The sequence below is a fragment of the Pelodiscus sinensis genome, chromosome 1, assembly GCF_052426305.1.
Source record: "Pelodiscus sinensis isolate ZL-2025 chromosome 1, ASM5242630v1, whole genome shotgun sequence".
NCBI lineage: Eukaryota > Metazoa > Chordata > Testudines > Trionychidae > Pelodiscus > Pelodiscus sinensis.
Window position 1 is genome coordinate 165241786 of NC_143052.1, and position 24792 is coordinate 165266577.

Here is a 24792-nt window from a genome sequence, read left to right on the forward strand (position 1 = left end):
ACACATTCCACTGGAGAGCTTTTTGTACTTTTTTGTTGTTTTGGTTTAAGTTACAGGAGATTATATATTTACTTACCTATGTAGTTCTCAAACTGTGGTAGGTATTTTACAGGCAAACACAATGACATATCCTTGCTTCAAATAATTTATCGTGTAGGCAGTACTATATATAGGCAATATATAGACGGAGGTTCAGAGGGTTATAGGGATATAATTTTTCATTCTTCCCATTTCCCATGTTTTATTGTTGTTTTTATTTTATTCTTTACCTCTAGCTTTTATAACTCTTCTCAGTTATTTCTTATTTTAACGTTAACCTAATGAGCCCCTGCTTAGCTCTCCCTTATGTTCTGAGACCTCAACATTCTTGTCATATTGTATGACCACTTTGATGTGTTCCCTCTCCCTCCATAGACTTCTCTACTGACAATTATCTCCTCCCACTCCCAAATCCCTTATCTCTGGGGAAAATAAATCTTCATAGACATTAAACACTTTTGGTTGATGACAGAAGGCAGTTAAAAGTTTACTGAGTTGGTTGGTAAGTTACCAGGCTGATGAGGCTGTGAAATGATGCTGCTGTTGCCACTGTGATTGATCTGTTGTTTTCATGGGGGAGGAGGGCTGATGCTTTTCTTAGAGATGTCCAGGAAGGATGGAAGTGAGATGAAGCCCCATGGAGATTTATGTAGCTTTTCCCCCTGTGGGACTAGCTATGTACTGTTAAAAGTTATGGCAGTAAAGCACTATTATTTTTCTCATCATTTGAATATTCATATTGTTCTTTAAGATAACATCAAGTGGTTAGTCTCCTATAAAACAGAGCTTCATTATCAACTAGTTCCTTCTCCTGATACCCACAACTAGTTTCTTACTGAGGACAGATGCCTCAAAATCTGGTTAGAACAGTTCCTTTACTCATAAATGGTGAATGCAGTATAGGACTGTAAGGGCTGTTCCTCACTCTGGCACTCCAAGGGTCGATGGAGCCATGTAGATTAGGCTGATCGGCAGAAGGAAATGAAGCTACTATTTAAATAATCGCATCTTCATTTAAATGTAAATGGCTGCTGCACTGAGCCAACAAACAGCTGAACAGCTGTTTGTCGGCTCAGCACACTATTCTGGACGCTCCTGCGCCGACCTGAAAGCCCTTTATCGACCTCCCCGTTATGCCTCGTAGGATGAGGTTTACCGGGGAGGTCGATAAAGGGCTTTCATGTTGACAGGGGAGCATCCAGACTGCCCCGATCTGCAGACAAATGGCGGGGCAGCCATTTAAATTTAAATGAAGCTGCGATTATTTAAATCATGGCTTCATTTCCCTTTGCCGAACAAACAAATCTACATGGCTCCGTCGACGGAGCCATGTAGTCTAGACGTACCCCAAGTGCAGAAGGTGGAAGCCCATAAGAGACCTAAAAAAATACCCTGCCTCTACAGTCTCTGGTAACAAAAACTCCACCATAGTCACAGATTCACTGACTTTTTGGTTGGGGAAGAGAATAGCTGCCACCATCAAGAGATTTTATTCCTAAAACTGGGGCTGAAAACAAGTGATTTTATCCCTGAAACTGTAGCTGAACACTTGAATTCTCCTCCTGGGGTACCTCAAGCTCTTTTTCCCCAAAATAACTTGAAAACAGAAAAGAGAAAAACAAGCTACAGTCTATAGTAGATGACCTCTTAGGGTGCATCTATACTGCAGTTATTTCAGGATACTGGAGGTATCCAGTACCCTGCATCTACACAAGCCACCCATTATTTTGAAATATTTTTCAAAATAATGGGCATACCATTTCACCATCTCTGTAAACTTCATTGCACAAGGGTTAAGGTATGTCTTGAAATAATGTGTTATTTCAAAATTTGGCACTGTGTAGATAAGCCAAATTTTAAAATAAGCTATTTCAAAATAGTTTTGAAATAAGATGCCAATTTGCATAGCACAAATTGTATGTCGCATTTCAATTTTAGGGTGCTGTTTAGACAAACCCTTAATCTGAGGCATGCAGACATACACAGACAGACTTCCTGTACTTTCCAGGACACAAGAATCAAATCATCACCTTAAAAAGTGATTTTTATTACAAAACAAAAGATATACTTGATAAAGCATACTTGGTTGCTAGATGTACAGAGCAACTAAGGAAAACAAATTAAAACACAGAGAAAATCTCTGGGAACAATTCTTAGATGGTAAAAGGGGAGGAGAGGCATAGATTCAAACAGAGCAGTTCAAACCAAACCACAAAATAAAGAAAAATACTATGATCACAACTAGATTCACTTTCCCTTTACTTATTCCCGATCTTCTCTTGGTTCAGTCTACTTCAATGCCCCAAATTCTTTGAAGACATGGTAGTCCTGTCTGGGTTTAAATTATTCTGTCTCTCTCAACTCCTGGTTTAACTTTCCCAGAAAAGCAGGCAAGGTACCTTACACAATTGAAATGTCAGCACTTTATTCCTGTTGGTTTTCCTGGCTTCCTTCCAACCCCCTTGCTAAATATCTGAGTGTAACCCCTTAGTCACAGGGTGCTGTCCAGCACTCCTCCTATCCATTACAAGGACTCAGATTATATTCAGCATAGACAATCTAGATTTTCTCAGTCCAAAATCCCCTGTGCAAAATACACATTTCTCAGAGCATTGAAACAATTGCTGTGAATCTCCAAAAACCAGAACATTTATTTAAATGTTTAGCTTAGATATCTAAATTAGAATATATTGGGCTTGTCTATTCTACAGTGGGCAATATATTTTTAGCAACGAACAATATCTGAACTGATGTTTGAATAATGTTTTAATGACTCGAAGGTAATTGTCCTTTATTGCACCTGAAACTACATATTGACTATAATTATAACACGTTTTAACATAATATTTGTTACGTAACTAACGCGGAAAAATGAAATTCAGTGTCAAGAGACAAAATACTGCTTGGTCTTCTCTACTTCTAATTTTTGTTTTGATGTTTTCAAAGAGTGCCTTATTAACAAATTTGCATGCAAATAACTTTATTCAATATAGGGTCAAAATGAAAGCATTGTAATCATAAGCTATAAAAGTTAATATAAATTGTGATGATTTATAGTACTAAAGAAAGAAATCTGGTATTTTCAGTGGTATTTAGGAACAGCTACTCAACTCACTGGTATCACAATCTACATCTGCATCTAGAATGTCGTATGAGAATGGCACATCTGAAAGACAACTCAAAACTTAGCACCTTAGGTCTGCAAAGTGCCTAGATCTATACTACTACAGGTTGAACCTCTCTAGTCCAGCTCTCTCTGTTCAAGCAACATACACAGTTCAGCATAATTTTAATTAGTTGGTTGTCTGCTTATCATGGGTGTAGCCAAATTTCCCATGGTCCTGTAAAGCTTGTTTACAGCCACAAGTCCTGGCTCTCAGTGTTCTGTTCTGTTATTAAACTCTAAATTGCTCCTAAAGGTCTTCTAAGAGACCAACAAGCAATGGAAGTGCTAGTAATGCTTTATTCACTTATTTCCTTGTGCAAATAGAGTAAAATTGTGCAACAACACTAACGCTTTGCTATGAAGAGGGCTGATAAGCCTTGGCTAGACTTAGGGTTATGCAGGGTATATCAGTACAGTCATACATTATTAAGTAGCATTGCAAGTGCTATTCCATTTATGCACCTTGGTGAAATAAAAATAGAAATCCACACACTACAATATTGACATCCTGGGGCTCAGCAAATTCTCTGGTTAGGCACCAGTCATATCTCGAGGGAGTTGGACTAGAGAGGTTCAAGCTAAACTTTAGTTCTTCTTAAACAGAGGTGAGGAACCTTTTTTGGTTGAGGCCCAATGACCCACATAAAAATCAGTCAGGGGGTCACACAAGTGAGACGCAAACAAAAAATCCCCAAAGCCTTACCAATGTGGCTCCCAACTGAGAAGGAGAAAGACACTCCCCACATTCCCTTCACACACCAGAGCTTAGGGCGGGACAATCTTAGTAGATTTTGTGTGCTGCAGCCCCATGGTGGGGCAATAGAGGAGAGGGGCTGGAGTGCCAGCACAGTCTTTCCGCTGTAGTGGGGGGGAAAGGCTGAGGCTTGGGGGCAAGATACAGGCAAGCCAGGGGCCCCCGGACCTTAGGTTCCCCATCCCTGTTCTTAAGGAATGAAAATACACATGTCCTGAGTTTCTATTGTTGCTAATGAGTATTTAGAGGTAAAATGATTATTGGCTCAACTTTTCTGAGTATATATTTGACATCCAGTGGTCCCTTTAAACTAGAAGATGTCATAATAAAAAAAATCTTACAAGTCTTTCAGGTGTGGCGTTAGAATTAACTCGTTTATGGGATAAATCCTATTGGAGATACATCCACATTGGATTCTTCAATTGGAAAGGTCATACAAAAACATTATTTCCAGAACTGGAAAACCAGATCCTTCCTAGACTTTCCCAATTCCAAGAAAGTTTGAAATTCAGATTCAGATCTAACCTTCACAAGATGGAGTCATTTGTAATTCTGTGTGCTCTTTGAGATGTTATGTTGACTGCATGTTAAACACCTGATTTCCTATTAAACTATAAATGTTACAGTTGGACAAGAAGCCCATTCATGATGGGCTAATAGCTACATTCATCAAAAACAATTTTTATCCTTGCTAATTCATTTTACATTATCTGTATCACTTAAGAAGCAATTGTATGCAAAAAGATTATCTTTCTTCAATAGGTACAAAAATACTATACCTAAAATGCTATGAACAAATTTGGAAGTTTCATGTTGTTGAAGGATGGGCAACAAAATTACCAGAGAACTATCCGGGACTGTTTGACTGGTTCATATATATATACTGGTTGATATGTATGTGTACAGCTTATGATTCCTGATTTTTCAAACAACTTTTTTTTTCCAGTGGGATGCCATAACTGAAATGGATGAACACAATCGTCCCATTCACACCTACCAAGTATGTAATGTAATGGAACCAAACCAAAACAACTGGCTTCGTACAAATTGGATTTCCCGTGATGCAGCACAGAAAATTTACGTGGAAATGAAATTTACCCTAAGGGACTGCAACAGCATTCCATGGGTATTGGGAACTTGCAAAGAAACTTTTAATCTTTACTACATGGAGTCAGATGAGTCCCATGGAGTTAAATTCAAGCCAAGTCAATACATTAAAATTGATACTGTCGCAGCTGATGAGAGTTTTACCCAAATGGACTTAGGTGACCGTATCCTTAAACTCAACACCGAAGTTCGTGAGGTTGGGCCCATAAACAGGAAAGGATTCTATCTTGCTTTCCAGGACATTGGAGCATGCATCGCTCTGGTCTCTGTCCGCCTTTACTACAAGAAGTGCCCTTTCACAGTTCGTAACTTGGCTATGTTTCCTGATACCATTCCAAGGGTTGATTCTTCCTCTTTGGTGGAGGTACGGGGTTCTTGTGTGAAAAGCGCTGAGGAACGGGATACTCCAAAACTGTATTGTGGTGCAGATGGGGATTGGCTTGTGCCTCTTGGGCGATGCATCTGCAGTGTAGGATATGAGGAAGTGGATGGTTCCTGCCATGGTAAGAAAATAGCACTTTATAAAAGTTAACCGTCTGCAGTTATTTGCATAGCAAATAAAGCATTTGTGTGTTGAAAATATCACACCACATATTTATTAGGAATGCCTTGACTACAGAATACAAGCACAATGTACTTTAGAAGTTATTGTATTGTTGGTGTGTAAAGATAACTTTTAGTTTCTAAGTGACAGCTTTGAAATCATTCATTCAGAATAAACATTTTCAAGTGCTGCATGAATATCAAGTAAAGTAATTAGGTACAAAATATGTGACTGTTGAGCTCAGTCACAGAGAAAAGATTTACTGCAGCATGCACAGAAGTTCAGTGTGAATGTGTAAGTTTAGAAATTTACTCAAATTCTGTTTCATTATAGTAATGAATTATACTGCATAACCTGTATTGGTGCTTCTAGATGTAGATGTGGATTGTGATACCAGTAGGCCTGAACTTTTAGTAAACAAATATCAGTTATCATTTCTTACTTTGAAAAATACTGCATGGTCATCTTCTGCATCTAAACAAGAATAACAGTAAGAAATCTCCAATATTTGTCTGCTGTTTCTTGCTGTCTCCTTGGAAAATATTTGTGCCCCAGTGCTTTTCAGCAGTTTTGTGATTTAAAATTTTCCATGAGGATTATTTTCTGTGCTAGTATTATTTAGAATAGATATAATATGTAGGACAGATGTAGTATTGCATTTTGTCAGGGCATGGAAAGGCTTGAATGATTTCTCTGATCAAGTAGCAATTTCTTGAAGATGGCTTCAAAGGGAAAATACTTTTATTTTTTTACTATACCTGACATGCCTTGATTAGAGCAATGAAAAAGAGGAAGTATGAAGAAAAAAGTTCTTCTGTAGCTGTCAAGTATTGTTAATGGAATATATTACTCTTTTTGTCAGACTTTTCCAAAAAGGGGATGCTCATTGGAACTTGCTTGTGATTGAACTTTTTGCTCAGTTGAAAAGTCCATCTGTGACCTCCACCTCAGTAGCCTGATTATTTGATCAATGGAAAATAGACATTCAGATAAAACTCTAGTTTTGGGTAAGATTCCCATTCCTGGGTAAGATTAGAAATTTTTGTGAGGGTGGGATGCATCCCTTCTAAAACTGGAAAATTTGGTCATGTAGTTCTAGAACTTTTCAACCCTGTGCATGTGTGGACAGACTGCTCTTTGTACCTGTCAAATATATCTGTTTTTTGGTACAGCAATGCAGGTTATAGCACCCAAGATGTGAAGCTGTCAAATTTCTTAACAGGTTTCCTCATGGTAATGATTGTTGCATGCCCATCCATCAAAAGACATTTTGAAAAGACTTTGAGATCTATAGTTGACATTTCTTCTGGTAAAAAAAAAAATTGTATCCCTAGTGCAACTACATTTATACCAGAGATTAATTTGACCCTGATGTCTGCACACAATATTCATGCCAGTAATGACTTTCCAGCAGTGTGGAAGGATGCCATTTACTTCAACTAGAGATATAGGCAATTGCTTCTGTTTTTCTTGCGGAATGTCCTGGAAGTTAATAGGTTGACCAGCTTCATAAGCAATCAAGCTCTACATAACACCATATATGCTTTTGATGTTCTTTTATTCTCTTTTCTGTAACAACTGCATATATGTTTATGAATGTGGTGGCTCTCTTCCTGAACAGTTGGTTGTAGAGGGCATGCCACTATGTAAAATCACTTGCCTCTGCACAGAAGTCTCTGCCTCCTTTAATTTAGTGTCTGGCTTGTAAGAAGGAGGGAGAAAAGCCAAAGACTTGCATAAAGTAACGGAACATTGCTATTTGTGATGGACAATAGTATAGAAATAGTAGATATATATAAATAGTTTGGAGCATATGAGAATATTAGCACTGGAGCATTAATAACAATCCATGTTCTACCATCAGAAAGTGGAGCTCACTTTCTCCATTGTTCTCCGGATAAAAATTTAGCAATGTCTCCTGAAACTTATCCATCCCTAAAGATACCATTCTGGGCAACTCTGTCACTGGAAATGACAAATGTATTATACAAATGTATTAAGTGTATTATTAATTAACATACAATCAAGATGTTAATGATTTTTTTCATATGGGATTTCACGTTACCTCTGACTGACTAATAGGGTAAGAATTTAACAACAAAAGCAGTTAACACATTGTGAATGCCATTGCATCATGACAGCCATACTATAGGACTATGTATGAGCAATGCTACCTTCACCCTAAACCAGGGGTGTCCAAACTTTTTTCAAAGAGGGCCAGATTTGATGAAGTGAACATGCGTGAGGGCCAACCATTTTGCCTGACATTCTTTGAACCATTAAAATTAAATGCAAATTAACTATTTTATGCAAAGTTTATTGCAAACGGCATACTTTTCATTTCGTCACATGGATGACCAATCTAAACAGGTGTTAAATCACTCTGCCTTTCATATCTGAAGGCCAGATGAAAAAAAAAATCCAGGAAGCTGAAATATATGTCAGGAACATTGTAAAGTACATTACATATTATTGGTAATAAAGGTTGTCTGCCAACTTTTAAGTTCAAAAAATATGAACAGGAACATAACACCAAGTATACATGTTGTGTCCAAATATATTTATAACTGATTTAGACCAACTGACTTTAACTGAGATTTTACAATGTATTCATCTCAATACATATGGATTCGTTGGGGGCCATAAAAGATAGATATTGCCAAATTACCTGGGGGGCCGTATTAAACCAGAACACGGGCCGCAATTGGCCCGCGGGCCGGACTTTGGACATGCCTGCCCTAAACTAAGAATCTTCACAGTCACAGCAGTTTTATTTGTTAATTTAGTAAGAGAATTATGAACAGTGTTAAATAACCACGTCTGAGATGGAAGCATAATGAACTGTAGGAGTGCCTAAAAGTTTAATAGAGTTTTTTTTATATTTTATTGCTCAGAGAGTGACAAGCTATCATTTAAACAGATTGTGTTCTAAGATAACTGCCGTGGGATTTCTCTCTTTTTGGTTTGCTGTGGAAATACAGATAATTTTCAGAGGTTGCTGATATTTCCAGCCATACGTCCATCTTGAGTCTTATACAGATTGAACCTCTCTGGTCCGGCACTCTCTGGTCCAGCAACATCTGCAGACCAGATATCCACTTATCGTGACTGTGATAACTGTGGTGGCAAGGTCTCCCATGGTCGTATGAAGTTTGTTTACAGCTGCCAGCCCTGGCTCTCAGTGTTCTGTGCTGTTATTTAGCTCTAATTTACCTAAGGCTTGGCCTACACTAGGGAGTTATTTCAAAATAATTCCCCTTATTTTGAAATAATAAGTGGAGCATCCACACTATCAAGCCTGTTATTTCGAAATAACAAGCTGGTTATTTCAAAATCTGTATTCCTGCTTTCCTTGGGGAATAAGCTTATTTCAAAATAGTTATTTTGGGAGTTATTATTTTAAATTTAATTATTTCAAAATAATTTTCTAGTGTAGAAATGCCCTGAATGTCTTCTAGGGACCCAGTAAGCAGTGGCAGTGTTGGTAATGCTATTAGACAATATTGACCTCTCATGGTTCAGCAATTCTCTGGTTTAACACCAGTCAGGTCCTGAAGACGCTGAACTAGAGTGGTTAATCACTTGCAAAGCAGACACCTTTTTATTCTTTTCCAAATAAATTAAACAGCTTATTGAATGTAATTTATTTATATGAGCTGACATCAAAAGCTTTCAGTTTCTCTATTTTTCTACACAAATATTTTCAGAAAAGCTCTGATTGTTTTTCAGTGTAAAATACACATTACTAATATGCTGTCTGTCATATAGAGTACCATGGTATCTGTGAAGCAGAGACGGAGGGAGAGGAGAGATTTGAATCCGAACCTAAATATTGTGGAAGTGTCACTGCAATTCAGTGCTTCCAATTAATTCCATCTTTTGATTGGCACCTCTTCTAAAAGACTGCATTTTAATACATTCTAGCAACATAATGGAGAAATAACACAGGAACTATGTGTTTTGTGGATAATAGTCAGTGTGGAAAAGCAATTATTATTGACTTGACAAAGCTTTTGAATATGGTTAACTACAGATAACTCTTGGCAAGCTGCAGAAAATTGTATTTGACCTTATTTAACTCAAGTGCTGTATGGATTATTTTATCTAAATAAAAACAGATATACAGTGAAACATAATTCACATTATTAGCACTTGTGTAATATATTATGCATCAGTGGTGAGGCTTTTATGTTTACATTGTTTTTATTTTTCATTTTCAAAATGCCAATGTGCCCAACATTTTTCCATGCAGAATCTTTTTTATATGAACACATATTTTAGATTCCCCACTAGAAGACAATGCATAGCTCATGTTTTTACCAGATTACAAACTGATTTTTACTCTTCCTCTGTTATAGAAAATATTTTGCTTGCTTTGACAAAAGAAATTTGCTTGGGTCAGTTAGAGCAAAGAAAATAAAACCATAGAGGACATAACAGAATTAGTTCAATTTGTTCCTCTTCGAGCATCTATTAAATATTAAAGAAATATTTAAGAAGATATTGAAAAGATCAATTGAACCCCATGATTTGTATAACAAATCTGCAGATGTATGATGTTGTGTCCAAGTAAAGTAGTGACTTTTTTAAAAAATAGAGTACTTCTGTGCTTTTTGTGTGTATGTAAGGTCATACTGGGAAGCTGTAAAAACATTTTTCTCTCTTATCTATTCAGCTTTTCTAGTTTCTTACCAAGCTGACATCTTCTTTTCATATTCAGTACTTTAAAGTTGAAGGAATTTTTAAAGTCTGTTGCTGAAATGATTTGCTTCATACTAAAGAAAAATGAATGTAGTGAAATCATTACTTGTTTTCTACAACTACCTGCATTAACAGTCTGCAAGATCTCAGCCCTTCAAGTTTTCGTATCTTCCTCCATGTTAACTCACAGCATAATTGGCAGCCACTCACCCGCCTGACATATTTCCAGCCACCTGCACACCTGTTCAGCTATGTAAATCAATGCAATCAACTTGATAAAGCAGCTGGAAAGGAAAGTTCCTTCAGAATTTAGCTTTTTTTTTTTTCCAAATATGAGGAATGTTCATTGATTTTTTTAAAAAACTAGGCAGATAGGTGAAAGTTCATTGGTGATAAATAAGTACAAGTTTTTTGAATGGTCTCATGATGGCATACTGAATTAGCATGCATCTCTTACAGTGACCAAAAAACCTTTCAGTCAACATAGTTAGCTGGTTTCTGCAACATTTCCTATAAAAAATTTGACTCCCTATATTATATGGGCATCTAAATAAAATTATATGTAAGAATATGTGATTTGTAAATTAAATCTCTTATATCACAAAAGAAAAGAGAGGAATTATCTCCACTCTTTTATCTTGGTGCTAAAATATACATAAATACATTATATAGCATGAAATACATGTCTGCAATGAAATAATCAAGTAAACTAGGTAAGCAAAGCTGTTTCAGTAATTAATTTCCATACAAAGATTATCACTGTAATCTGCAGTTACACTGTTGTTATATGAAGTTTTGAGAAGCATACACACGTTGGTCTTCAGATATTTCTGGGTGCAGGTTTTGTACAACTTTATGCTGTTGGATATTGATCAGTTCAGCTATCTTTGATAAACACTAGGCAAAAATTGCTAAAGTGATTCTCTTCCCATTGATTTTTCTTGCTTCAGGCTTAGTAAGAGATCTGCACAATTTGATATCCGCAGCAGTTACTAGCAATCTGTGTTAAATTACAATTATTTGTCCTTTGCATTCTGTCACCAGGCCAACTGCCTCCTGTGTCTTCCTGACTGGTACTCAATAAAATGCTCAGCAGAAATCTGCAAAGTTCTCTGCCATGGGTCTTTTGTACCAACAGCATAGAGTACCTAGAAGGGAAAGAAATAACACTATGAAATTGAAATAGGGAGTGGGGAAAAGTTTGAGAGAGTGCTGTCTAGAAAATGCCCTAAATTTATTAATTTCTATTATAATAAAACTCTTTCTGTGTTGGTGGTGGTCTTTTGTTTTTGTTTTTTTTAAACAAACATATATATCATTGAAGTGTAAGTTTCCAGGTATAGGTTTTTTTTAAAGAAAGGCATTTTACTATATCACTAAAGTGACACAGATGATACTATCCCTATAAAAACCCATAAAATCAACTGCCAGCATCTAGCCACCTGTACTTCATGTGAAGCTTATTAATGATAAACAGAATGACAACAAAACTGTAAAATAATAGAACTGTTTTCACTTATAATTTAGCCATCATTTTATTCAGTCAATTAATAATCACATTCTGAGAAATAAAATTTCAAAAGCAATAAATAAAGGGGATTCCCTCCTATATGATGTGGCCTGGGACTAACAAGATGGATTCAAATAAGTATGCAAAGATTGTTATGATAGGAAAGTTCATATTAGCTACTAAAAGAAATGTGTGAGTGGAAGGTAAATATCTGAAATTTCTTTCACTTTTATAATTCACATTAACTCCCCTCAAAAGGATAAGACTTACTATAGCTAACTAATGTATCCTGTTCTTGATAAGATTCAGACTGAAATAGAATATTTGATATTGTATAAGACTGACGCAGAATTAAGATGTATAATGTGTCAGATGGACTAATTTAGTATTCCAAGGCATCTGGTATTAGAAAATAACAGCCTCCGAAATCATGTATAAATAATCACAGATTTCTGTGATGTTTGAGGCACAAATCCAGCAAAGCACTTAAGGGACTCTTACAAAGCTTAAGCAGTTTGCTGGATAAAGACCTTAATTTGGTGGTAAGTATGATGCCACTAATGGCAAAATTGCGACTTCCTCCTCTGTGGCTTCTTGCATTCAAGTTTAAGGGCCAGTTAAAATGACAATCTTTGTTGTCCGACAAGCAAAGAACTTCCCATATGATAGGGAACAGTCATGGTTCCAGACATGTCTCAGCACCAGATATTAAGAAAGGCAGCCTACTCTATGCTGGAGTGTGAGAAGGTTACTGTGCTGTTCACCTTTGCTGTAACAGAATATTTTCTATGAAAAGCAACCCTGCTCATAATCTGATTGTAGGAATAGTATAGTGTTCCATAAAGTGTGGTGAAAGTCTAATTTTTTCAGTCTTTTAAACTGGACTTGTCAATTCACTGGGGATCATACTGTCGGACACAATCCTGCAATGATAGAAGGATAATGACCTGATGAGGATGGTATTTTATTTTCTAAATTCCATGAATCTATGTGACCTAAAAAGTAACTATTCTTAGCAAAGGAAGGTGATCTTTGGGAGCTTATCCATTGCTGTGTACTTTCATCATTGTAGGAAAATGTCTGCTAACTGCAGAATAAATTATGTAAAATAAGTCTCATACCTACCAGTAAAACATCTAACGGAGTCAAGGACTATACTTGAAATTTCACTCGTTAAAGGAGTGTTACTTCAAAGGGATAATGATCAAAGCATGCATAAATTCCCAAAGGACATGAAATATATGCATGGAGGGATTTTTACTCTGAATGCTAACAATGAATGTTTAGCTATTTGGTATATCGTTATTATATAATAGTAGTAGGGTTAGTTAGGTATGTGAAATGTCTTAATTTTGCTGTGACAGCTTGACTGTATCCCACATGTTAAATATTCAGAGTTCATCTTATATATATTCATAAACAAGATGAAAGCGTTAATTCTAATTAAAATGATCCGTGGTACAGTAGCAGCCCTAATAAAGCCCCTATGGAAAAGTAAATTAAATAGCATTATATCCTCCCATGTGAGTCAAAATTTAGTACAAACTATTACTTTCCATGGGAATTTTTATAGTTATGATTAAGTATGATTTGCTTCATACGTTCTTAACATGATTTGCGTATATGCAGTATTTTAAAGCATTGTTGCTCGGTAGGTAAAACAAACTAATCTACAGCGTCTACTGTTTCTGTTTTGAAGCATTTATATAATTTTATGTAACACAGAATATGATGGAATACAAAAGCACTGAGTCAGCTTCTGTCAGCAATTGCTACACAGTGCTATTTAGATATCATACTTTCCTCCTATACTAGGAAAAATAGATATCTATAATAAATGAGTAAGAACCCTTAGAAAGTAATGTGTATATTCTAGAAACCTGCACCGGGATATAAGGGCTTTTTTATTGCATCTAATATTAGGGTCTTGAACCTACATAAAGTTACACAGGTATTTTTTTGCTTTGTCACTCATAAATTAGATCAGATGTGTCCTAAATTCAGATAAAAGAGCATAAAAGGAGATGGTCAGTCTCACTGATTTAGAAACATTAGGCACACCCCCATATCAGCCAGCCTTGGTGGGAAGGAAGTTAAACTGATGTTTTATTTGTTGTTTTTAAGATGATAGGAAAAAGCCCCAAAAGGGACACAGTTGTCCAATACACAATTAGTGCATGCTCTCTTCAGAGCCAGGGTAGGAACTCCATTATCCATAGTGAAGTGTAATTCAATTATTTTTGCTTGTTTTTCTGTTTGTGAATTATCAATTAATAATTATCTTGAATGCATTGATTATTTAGAATATGTCTCATTATTGGTCTGTGGTAGAGCTGTACAGAGGATAAAAACTGCATTGCATGAAACATTTCTAGACTTTTAAAACTGGCTTTATTTCAAATCAGAACAAAATCCTCACATTTTGAAATTCTTTAAAATTAAATTCTGAAAAAATCTTTTGGAATCAATAAAAATGTTTCATTCCAAGTCTAACTTTATTCCGTGCTATATAATATAACATTCATGAAAAGAAAAATAATTTCAGAATAGAAGCTCAAAACCTTTTGTTCTGGAAATGTCAAACGAGATGTTTTGAAATTTTTGGAACTTTTCTTTTTTGGTTTTTCTCCTAAATGAAATTGGAACCATTTTGCATAGCATTTTGATTTCAACTATACTGCATATTCGGAGAGGAAATGGTCTGTCAAAGTTTATCCAATCAACTTTAGTTTGTAGCTTATCACAAGCAATTTTTTTCTGAGTATTTAATACTCTAAATTTGAACTGTGTTGGTTGGGGAGACAAGACACATAAAATGTCTTTGGACACATAAAATCATGTCACTGATTTGATGAGTGAAATTCTTTTAATTTAAGTTTCTGCTCTGAATACCCATGAGTTCATGGTTCAGTTTCTAAGACTATTCTGCAATATGTACTTAAATTAAGTATTATAGTGAAGACTCATGAACTAAACTAATGTACTATATAATAGGAGAATGAATACAAAAAGATTGAAGGTTGAAAGAATTGGGTTTGTTTAGTCTGGAAAAGAGAAGACAGAGAGGACATGATAACAGTTTTCATGTACCTAAAAGATTGTTACAAGGAGGATGGGGAAAATATTCTCTTTTTTTTCTGATGGTAGAAGGAGCAATGGGATTAAATTGCAGCAAGGAAGGTTTAGGTTGCACATTAGGAAAAGCTTCCTTACTGTCAGGATGGCTAACCACTGAAATAAATTGGCTAAGAGGGTTTCAGAATCTCCATCACGGGAGATTTTTAAAATAAGGTTAGACAAACACCTGGGCTATGTCTAGACTACATCCCTTTTTCGTAAAAGGGATGTAAATTAGACATATCACAATTGCTAATGAAGCGGGGATTTAAATCTCCCCCGCTTCATTAGCATAAAAATGGCTGCCGTTTTTTTTCCGCACGGAGCTTTCTCGGAAAAAAGCGCCAGTCTAGAAATAAGGGATAAGGGATCTTTTGGAAAAGGCTTTATTTTCCTCAAGATCAGCGTCTAGACTGGCGCTTTTTTCCGACAAAGCTCCATGCAGAAAAAAAGCAGCAGCCATTTTTATGCTAATGAAGCGGGGGAGATTTAAATCCCCACTTCATTAGCAATTGCGATACGTCTAATTTACATCCCTTTTACGAAAAAGGGATGTAGTCTAGACGTAGCCCTGTTGTCTAGATGGTGCTTGGTCATGACATGAGTGCAGGAAACTGGACTTGATGACCTCTTGAGGCCCTTCCAGTCCTATGAGTCTAAGATTTCTATAATATAACATAAACAAAGCATATTGGTTTAAAATTTAGAACGGATTTTTTTGTGAGAATGCCTGCGGTCTTAACAAAGACTTACCGCAGAGATTTTCTAATTGGTTGATGGTCTGTTGATTACTTAGAATCATAGAAGTATATAACCTGGTAGTCATGTAATCCAATGTCCTGCACTGAGGCAGGACCAAATAAAGCTAGACCATCCCTGACAACTATTTGTTCAATCTTCTTGAAAACTTTGGTGGAGATTCCATAACCTCCCACAGAAGCCTATTCCAGAATTTAACTAGTATATTAGTTTTTCATAATATCTCATTTAAATCTCCCATGCTACACGTTAAGTCCATTACTTCTTATGCTACCTTCAGTGGACATGGAAAACAGTTGATCAACTTCCACTTCATAACAGCCCTGACCATATTTGAGGTCTGTTATCAGGTACCATGCCTCCATCTTCCTTTCCCAAGACTAAAATCCAGGGTGTTTTTTTAGCTTTTGATCATAGGTCAGGCTTTCTAAAGTTTGTATTATTTTTGTCATTCTCTTGTAGATCTGCAATTTGTCAAATTCTTTCCTAAAGTGCGGGTCTCAGAATTAGATATAGTACTCAGAATGATGGTCCACCCTGCTTTATTTGGCTGGTCAATCATTTATTTAATCTTATATATCACACTCCTGCTAATGTATCCCAGATATTTATAAGCCTTTTACAGCTCCATCACATTGTTAATTATTGTTTACTGTTGCCCATGCCAGATTCTGCTGGTTTCTGTCAGTATAGATTTCTTTATTACTTTATTAGATCAGTATTACTAAACTGATAAGTGTGTAAAGCAAGGGCACGTGATGTAAGGTTTTTCCTGCGAGGTAACAGAATGATGTCTTCACGCTCTCATGTTTTCTGGCCACCACCAGAGTGGGTAGGGGGAGTTTGGTGAGCAGTGGGTGCAGTCCCCTAGTTTTTGTTAACGGTAATATGACTGAAACTTTAAAATACTTACCCTGGCAGGTCACGCAAGTAGTCCTATTAAAGTCACTACTTATTTGAGTAAAGTTTCTCAATTATCTATATTTATAATATTGGGTCTTTGGATCCTCAGGGCAAGAACCTGTCATTTCTTTTATGATCAAAGAAGTTTCATGTACATGTATGATGCATTATAAAAGATACATGTAAACAGTGTGAGTGAGTGAAATTGTTAACAAATTATTTTCAGCTTTCAAAGGAAAATGATGGGTAATTTCCAATGTGCTCATGGAAATCTAAGGGAAATAGAGGGTTGACTGAGTGCTTGTCTTCATGAATGATTAGACTGTGGCCATCTGGGTTTGAATGTATACCAGATTAGCCCTCTGTGGTCCAAATGTCTCGGTGTGGCCCGTTGATGCTTTTTTAATTAATTAGTGTGCTTTGAACTAGCCCCATTTCAAAGAGGAATATATCAAAGCAAACACAAGTATGCAGATATATGTGGACAGTTAGACCAGGGCAGGCTAGATTCTCACCCCAGCTTGTTGCAATCTAATTATTCATCTGGACAAGAGCTAAGTAATTGCTAATATATGTGCAAATTTAGTCAGAAAAACACCTATTCACCAATATTAGAACTATTTAAATGCTTCCAGGGCTTCAGATTAGGAGGATAATGACATTTACAAGGATCAGCAGGGAATATGACCTCGATAATTCTTCTGTTAGTCTGACAAGAATATGATTTTATACACGTATAATTACTCTTCAGACATATGTACTTATTTAAGTTTAAATCGCTGATAAAATAAATTTTGCTACAATTTTGGTTCATAGATCAGTTTAAAGTAACAATTCTATATGAACAAACTTACATTTCCATGTAAATAAATTAAATAACTGCTTACCTTATAAAAGTCAAAATTCAAAAAAGTCCACAGCTCAAATTTCAATAAAGGGACTATCTTGACATATGCTAGTGCCTTCCATTTAAGAAGCATTGAGGATGGATAAGATCAAAATAAACGTTTTAAAACAAAATTCCATTTTCATATTTTTCACTACAGCACTACACACAAACAGAATCTAGATGTCATTAGGCTGATAAATGATTTCAGGAATCCACACATTTCTACATAAGCATATTTTATTACCTTCAAAATGTATTGCATATTGAACATCAAAATCAATGAAAAGAAATAATCTCCTTTGTATGCACCTACTAAATAATCCACAGGTATAAAAATATGCCCTCAGAAAAATTATCCCTCAGTCTAATGATCTTAATGAAACTAAATAGTTTACTTTTATAAAGGCAGCATTAAGAGTCCTCTTTGATCATGATAGAATTAAGGCTAGGTTTTGTGTTCCACAAATAAAAAGCTGAAAATAAGTGTGGCCATGCTGCAGGAGTGAGGGGAATACTATAATTGTAGTAGAGACACAACATATTCTCTGATATGTTAGGTAGAACACAATATTGATCTGAGTTATACTGAGGTTTCTTAGAGTGTGCCTCTCAGTAAACTTCAGAAATCTGTACCTGCAATACAGAGACAGCCAATCCATCAACTGTATCTTAATTTTGTTCATGCAAAATATCTCTTCATAGAGATGATCAGAGAACTCCTCCTGCGCCTCCCACTCATAATGAGTCAACCCTTCATACGTCAATCTACACTCTTGGGGCTCTTTGGCTGCTGAAGGGAGGGGGGACACCTCCCTTAAGAGAACCCGAAAATGAGCAATTTTGCTACTAGTAGCTTACCCAAAATATCACCAAGTATCTGATATAGCTACTGCTATATTCAAACCTCTTTTCCCAAGAACTCCAGTCCCCCACATTTCAATCTCTAGCATAGCACTGTACGCATTACTGTTTAAGATGGGAGCTTTTTTTTCCTCAGATATCTATGTGGTGCTGATCAGAGCTGACTAGTTTAGTTGTACTGCTGCTTATGGTACTTTCTTCATAGTCGGAAATACCTATATTTGCTTCCATATTCTCTTCCAACTAAAAATGGAAAGAAACTAGATGAATTTTGTCAGTTCACGGGAAATCTATTCAGCACACACATTGTATTCCTGAATTAACATAGGAAATAACATGCTAGTATAGGTTATAGGACTATAGAAGGACAAGTGTGTCGTGTCTTTTTTTATTTTGGAGGGGGACATAATTTTTGAAATTGGTAAAAGGGAGGGGGCTGCTAAGAAAGATAATTATACTGTGTAATGACCACAGAGGGGCAGCAGGAGACCAGAGATGGGGACCAGGAAAATGGTACAGAAAGCATAGCTCTCACCATGGCCAGCCCTGGGGAGCCACCAATAGAGAAGCATGGCCCTTGCCATGGACAGCCCAGGGAAGTTGCTGACCAGGATCTAGGGAGCTGCCAACTGGCCAATGCTGCCCCTACCAGTTCCTGCACTTCTCACATCCCCAGACCCTTCCCCTGAACTCCTCCTCACCCCCTACCCTGATTCCTGCACCCTCACAACCTTCTGTCCTGAATCTCCCACACCTTCAAATCCTGATTCCTGCACCCCTCACTCACAGCCCCCTGCCCTAAATCCCTCACATTCCAACACCCATTCCTGACTTCTGCACCCCACACCCCATAAGCTCCCTTCCCTGAAAGGCCCAAGCAATGCTATGTAAATCATCTAGTGTTCTTTAAGTGACAACTTCAGCAAGTGTAAATTGGCACAATTTCATTCAAATTAAAGGAGATGCACCAAATTACACCGGGTAAGAAACTGTCCATTTTCTGTTCTTTGTTGTCCTAATTATATATATTTTAATCTAGATTAAAAATTCCTGCCATATATTTTCATAACAGTTATAAAACTAAATTACTGGTATGTTGAAATAATTTTCAGAAAAATAGCATGAGAAGGAAGTGATTTTGGTTCTTAAATGAAAGGCTTTTAGGCCAGGTCTATACTGGGGAAAGTTGAATTAAGATATGCAACTCCAGCTACATTAATTATGTAGCTGGAAGTGAAGTATTTTAAATCGCATTTTGGTACCATCCACACAGCAGGAGATTGACAGGAGCACACGCTCCTGTTGACTACCTTTAATCCTCATAGGATCAGGACCACCGGCATTGGTGGGGCACCCTCTTAATTAAAATTAGTGTGACTTCACTACACTTGCCAATTCAAACCCCCAGAAGATCGACTGTGACAGCTTCAATCTTCCCTGTAGTGTAGATGAGCCTTTGGAGATTCCTCTCTTCCATAACTTATATTCTTTGCATTTAAATATAGGCAAGATGTTACATTTCAAAATATTGAATGATCCGTAGGGAAGTATTGTGACAGGACTTGTCATAGTCATTATTCACCGTGTGTTTGCTGAGGCTTCTTTATCTCTGTTCTCCCTTAGCTTGTGATGATTCTCTTCTAAGAGAATGTCTACTGGTCAGTGTATTTCTAATTATTTCAAAACAATAATTTGCATATCAAAAGCATGATATGAGTAAACACACTTTATAGTTCCATCTGTCATTTCCTCCCCAGTGAGAACTAAAATAAGAACAGTGTAGCAGGGAAGAAATGTCTATCCTTTCAGTCTATATATACTGCTTTCCTTCAAATTGTAAAGAGAAGTTAAATATATTTTTCTTTAGCTATGTCTCTTTATAGTACACTATTTTGCTTAAAGCTGGCATAAAATAAAATTCTGACACTGAGTAGAAAAATGGCATTTAGGAAAAATAAATCTCTCTTCTTTATACTCTTGACAATATATAATTTTAATTAAAAAAAGTCACTACAGAATTTCCTAACTCTATTTTTACTTCATTAGTAGAGTTTATCTTTAACCTTGTTTATCTTCTCACAAGTCCAGTATTACCAAACGCCATTATTTTTAGAGTGGGACAAATACTAATGAACATTTTCTATAAATATTTGTTCAAGTGAAAATTGAATTAACTTTGTTATTCCATTTCTTGCTCTTTTTTATTCCACCCTAATGAGAGTGAAATGTTCATAATGGGATGGATAAAAATCATTTTTTAAAATTTTGTTATATTTTATGAAATTTTTCAAATAAACTCATTTGAAATTGACTACCCATAAGGCCTACATTTATTATAATCTAATAAAACAGGAGTGGGCAATAAAACAGCAATGGTTCACCAGAGTTATCCCCTGGTAAGCCACCAACACTATATTTATCTGCACCTCTGCAGGTACGGGCAATTGCAGATTCCATTGGCCGCGGATCACTGTTCATGGCCAGTGAAAGCTGCAGGAAGCGGCACAGATTTGTATACTGCTTCTTACAGCTCCCTTTGGCAGGGAAGAGTGATCTGCAGCCAGTGGGAGTGGCAGTCACCTATACCACTGTAGGGGCTGGTAAATATAGTGGCAGTATCCCACTTGGGGACTAACACTGGTGAACCTCCAGGGTTTTATTGCCCACTTCTGTTTTATTAGGAGGCTTTTCATAATGCCTAATGTAAACACCATCAATTACATTGTAGACTGAAAGATGGAAGATACACTATAGACAAATTTTCTGTTTCAACTCCAAGAAAAGCACAGAGAGCAAAACCAAGCATTGTACATCACGTTTGCGGAATTAAACATTCAACAGTGAGAAGAGCAGGTTTGTTTGCAATACTAGATAAGACAGGATGCCCATCAATCCTGTGTAGTCTGATACAGTTTGAGGGGTCCACTTAGGACAGCTTTGAGATGAAAAGCAGAATGAAGCAAGGATGGGTACGTCTAGACTACAGGCTTTTGTTGACAGATACTGTCGACAAAGCTTCTGTTGACAAAGAGCATCTAGACTACATCCAGTTCTGTTGCCAAAGCAAGCCACTTTGTCTACATGAGAGTGTAGATGCAAAGGACAATATAGATGCAATAACGCCTTCTGTTGACAGAACTCTGTCGACAAAAGGCGTTATTCCTCGTAGAATGAGGTTTACCGCCGTCGACAAAACTGCCGAGTTCTGTCAACATTATGTAGTGTAGATGCAGGTATAGTTTTGTCTCCGTGCCGCGTGTAGCCGAGGAGTAACGGAAGTACGGAATAGGAAGCCTAGTACGAACTACCTAGTCCGTGCGCGTGTAGGCGTGCAGCATGGAGTCCGCACTAGTAGACATTTAAAAATGGCGGCGCCCGGCAAGATGCAAATGAAGCCCAGGAAATTCAAATCCCGGGCTTCATTTGCAACTCCAGTTACCTACATTACCACCCTAGTTCGAAATAGGGTGGTAGTGTAGTCATACCCAGGGAGATCAGTATACTTTTCAATTCCATGTGATTTAGAAATAATCCATTTAAAATAAATATCTTTTGAAAATCTTTGTCAATAAAGGGTGAGAAATTTAACATAGTGGCTAGAACTCGAACAGCAGATTAGAACAAAATAAAGTTACTCTGCACCAGTCTTTTATCCTGTGTTATACTGTAGGTGGCAGCAAAGCCAAGAAACATTATGCAAAAAAAGAGAGATTATCTAGATTCCGACATCATGTATGTATCTGTGCTATGGGGAAAATGCACAGTCTTAAATAAGAGCAGTTACTGTAGGTCCTTTAATTTTCAATACTTACTATAAACGCTCATTATAAAAATTTGCAAAACAAGTTTTAGCATATTAATAGAATGTTTGAAAACTCACTGACAATATCATCTAACTAGCGACAATAATTTAATAACAAATTATTATTGTGATTACATGATTGACTCCATTTAGAACTGCTTCAAACAGTTTTAGAACAGAAACTTTTTGCTACATTTGTAGATTAATTTTAGACTTTATACAATTACATATTCTTAAATGGAAAGCATGCCTAATATCTACAGTTTCTCCAATAAAACCAGGGAAGACCATACTTCATATATCTCATATTTCTAAAATAGAAGGTGAGCAGTAAACATGAAAAGAAACACGACTGAAAAAAAAGTTACTTTTATACATAATAAATAAATAATTAACATCAATTTTTCTTTTCAAATTACTTACAAATTACTTTTAAAGATAGTGTTTATATTAGTAATCTTGCAAAGAGCTTTACATAGGCAGACCCTTCTGCCTGCATGAAATTTCACTGAGTCCTTTTTAAGATTGGGGCCTTAATTAAGAACCTAATATTGCAACTGCTTTAAACTTTGCAAAAAAGAAGAAAAATCAAGGCAAAGCATGCTTGTCCCTCTAAAGACAGAGGAAGAGAAAGAGGATATGCACAGAAAAGGCCTTCTCTTATAATAGTCAAACAATGAAATATTTCCAATATGCTCTATCAGTTGTGACTGAGTTTAGCTCAACATAAATTGTTCGCCCTGAGGTTAATTCCAGAAGAGCATACAATAGCTCCAGGAAACTGGGGCTTCAGACAGTCAACTGTGTTCTGGAATTGGGCTTAACAAGAGGGAGACTCAATCTGCTTGAATTTGTTTGGCTGCCTGTAGTTTCAAAAGAGGGAAGGCATTCTGCTGAGAGCACATCTATTACAGTATTGATTTAGCCAGCAGCTGAAGGAAAAAAGGTTAGAGAATTTGTAATTTAACAGGAGGTTTGTTTGAGATGAAAGACAAATAATACGAACTGATAGTTAACTGTAGAAATCATAGCTTCTGTTGTATTGGAAAGTCATCAGAACAAGAGGGATATGCCAAATGTACTCTGTTTCAGTGGCTCAAAAATATACTGATGTTGTTTTTTATGGATCTGTCAAGATCAAAAACAGTAAAGAAAACTGGATAAAGAAATACTGTTAATTAGATGATTAAAAGGGAAATATGACCTATTTCCATATGTTATGATGGGCATTCCGGCAACTGATCTATTTATTATTTGTATTACTGCAGTACCTAGAAGCCCTAGACATGGACTAGGAACCCAATTGTGCTGTGTGGTACAAACAGAGCAAATAGAGGGTTTCTTCCCCTCCAAGAGCTTATAGTTAAGTGTAAGACAAGAGACAACAGATGGATACAGACAGACATGTGAGATACAATTGATCAGCATGATAAGTACAGTAGTGCCCTTTTCACAGAAGTAACCTAATAATTGTCAAGTGCTTTGTAAGAAACATGGAAAAGGATAGTTTTAAAAGACTAAATGAGAGGTGATGGGTAGCATGGGGATAGGCCACATGAAGGACCATGAAAGTGAAGACATGTATGTTCATGTTTGAAGTAACAGAGAAGTACGATGCAGAGAGGGCTAACATGGTCAACATGGTGGGCTAGGAAAATGATTACAGAAGCATTCTGAATGGGAGTGAGCAAGGTCACATTTGTCAAGGCCAGGGAAAATTCTATTGTAATGATCTAGGCATGAGATGATGACAGACCAGATGAGAGATTTAAGTGTGTAGCTAGATAGAAAGGGGCTGTATAAAAGACAACTAAGTTTTTGAGACAGTCAGACACATCCCCTCCCCCTCATTGGAATGTAGCCAGCTGGACATGACCCCTTGCTGTCTCTCCCTCTCAGCTACAGTTTGAGCAAGTTTCCTGTTAGATTGAGTAGCTGAGGTCTAGCCAGTTTTTGTTCAGAAAGTCCCTAATAATGTTAAATGATTGTTAAAACCACATTGCCTTAATACGATCAATTGTATTCATACTTATGAATATGTAACCTGTCATGAAGGAAGTATGAGTTAGAAACTGCCAATCATAAAGCAGCACAGCATGCATTATCTTTTATGGCTAAGGAAAACTCCTGCAAAGTGCATAAATTGATGTGACAGGAGGTCAGAGGCCTTCCCTTGAAAAGCTGTAACAGCATGCCAAATTCAGGACTGAACCGGAAGCAGTAGAGCCCTCCCATGCATCTGAAGGGACTTTGGGGACTCCCCGTCACTTTGCAGCTGATCTCCGGGGAAGCTGTGGCCCATCCAGTCTCAGCCAACTGTGAAATCTAAACTAACTCTCAATGCCTGCAGCTTGCCTCCAATCTGTCAGCATGAATGTGATGTGTGTGTGAGTATTGCTGTACCATTAAGAATCTGTATTAATAAACAAGCTTCAGTACTGCTCAAGTTCACCCTTTGTCTGGGTTTATTCCTTGGCTGATTCCCAAGGGCAGGCAACAGTTCTTATGTCATTGGAGGGAAAAAAGCAGAGATCAGGTAATATCCTTGGGTATTTGATTTACTGCAAAAGAAAGTGCAAAAAAAAATCCTCAAAACAGCATTGAGCAAGCTGTCCATGGTCATTTTGGACATTGTGAAAG

At 36.8% G+C, this 24792-nt stretch overlaps 1 protein-coding gene across 1 annotated transcript in view; it reads left to right on the forward strand.

Moving 5' to 3' along the window:
- EPHA6 (EPH receptor A6) overlaps nt 1–24792 on the forward strand; it is an 815765-nt gene that overhangs the window by 194043 nt on the left and 596930 nt on the right. Inside the window, exon 3 of the mRNA XM_075908927.2 lies at nt 4906–5569. Coding sequence (XP_075765042.2) covers nt 4906–5569 — 664 coding nt within the window. The remainder of the gene's footprint in view (nt 1–4905; nt 5570–24792) is intronic.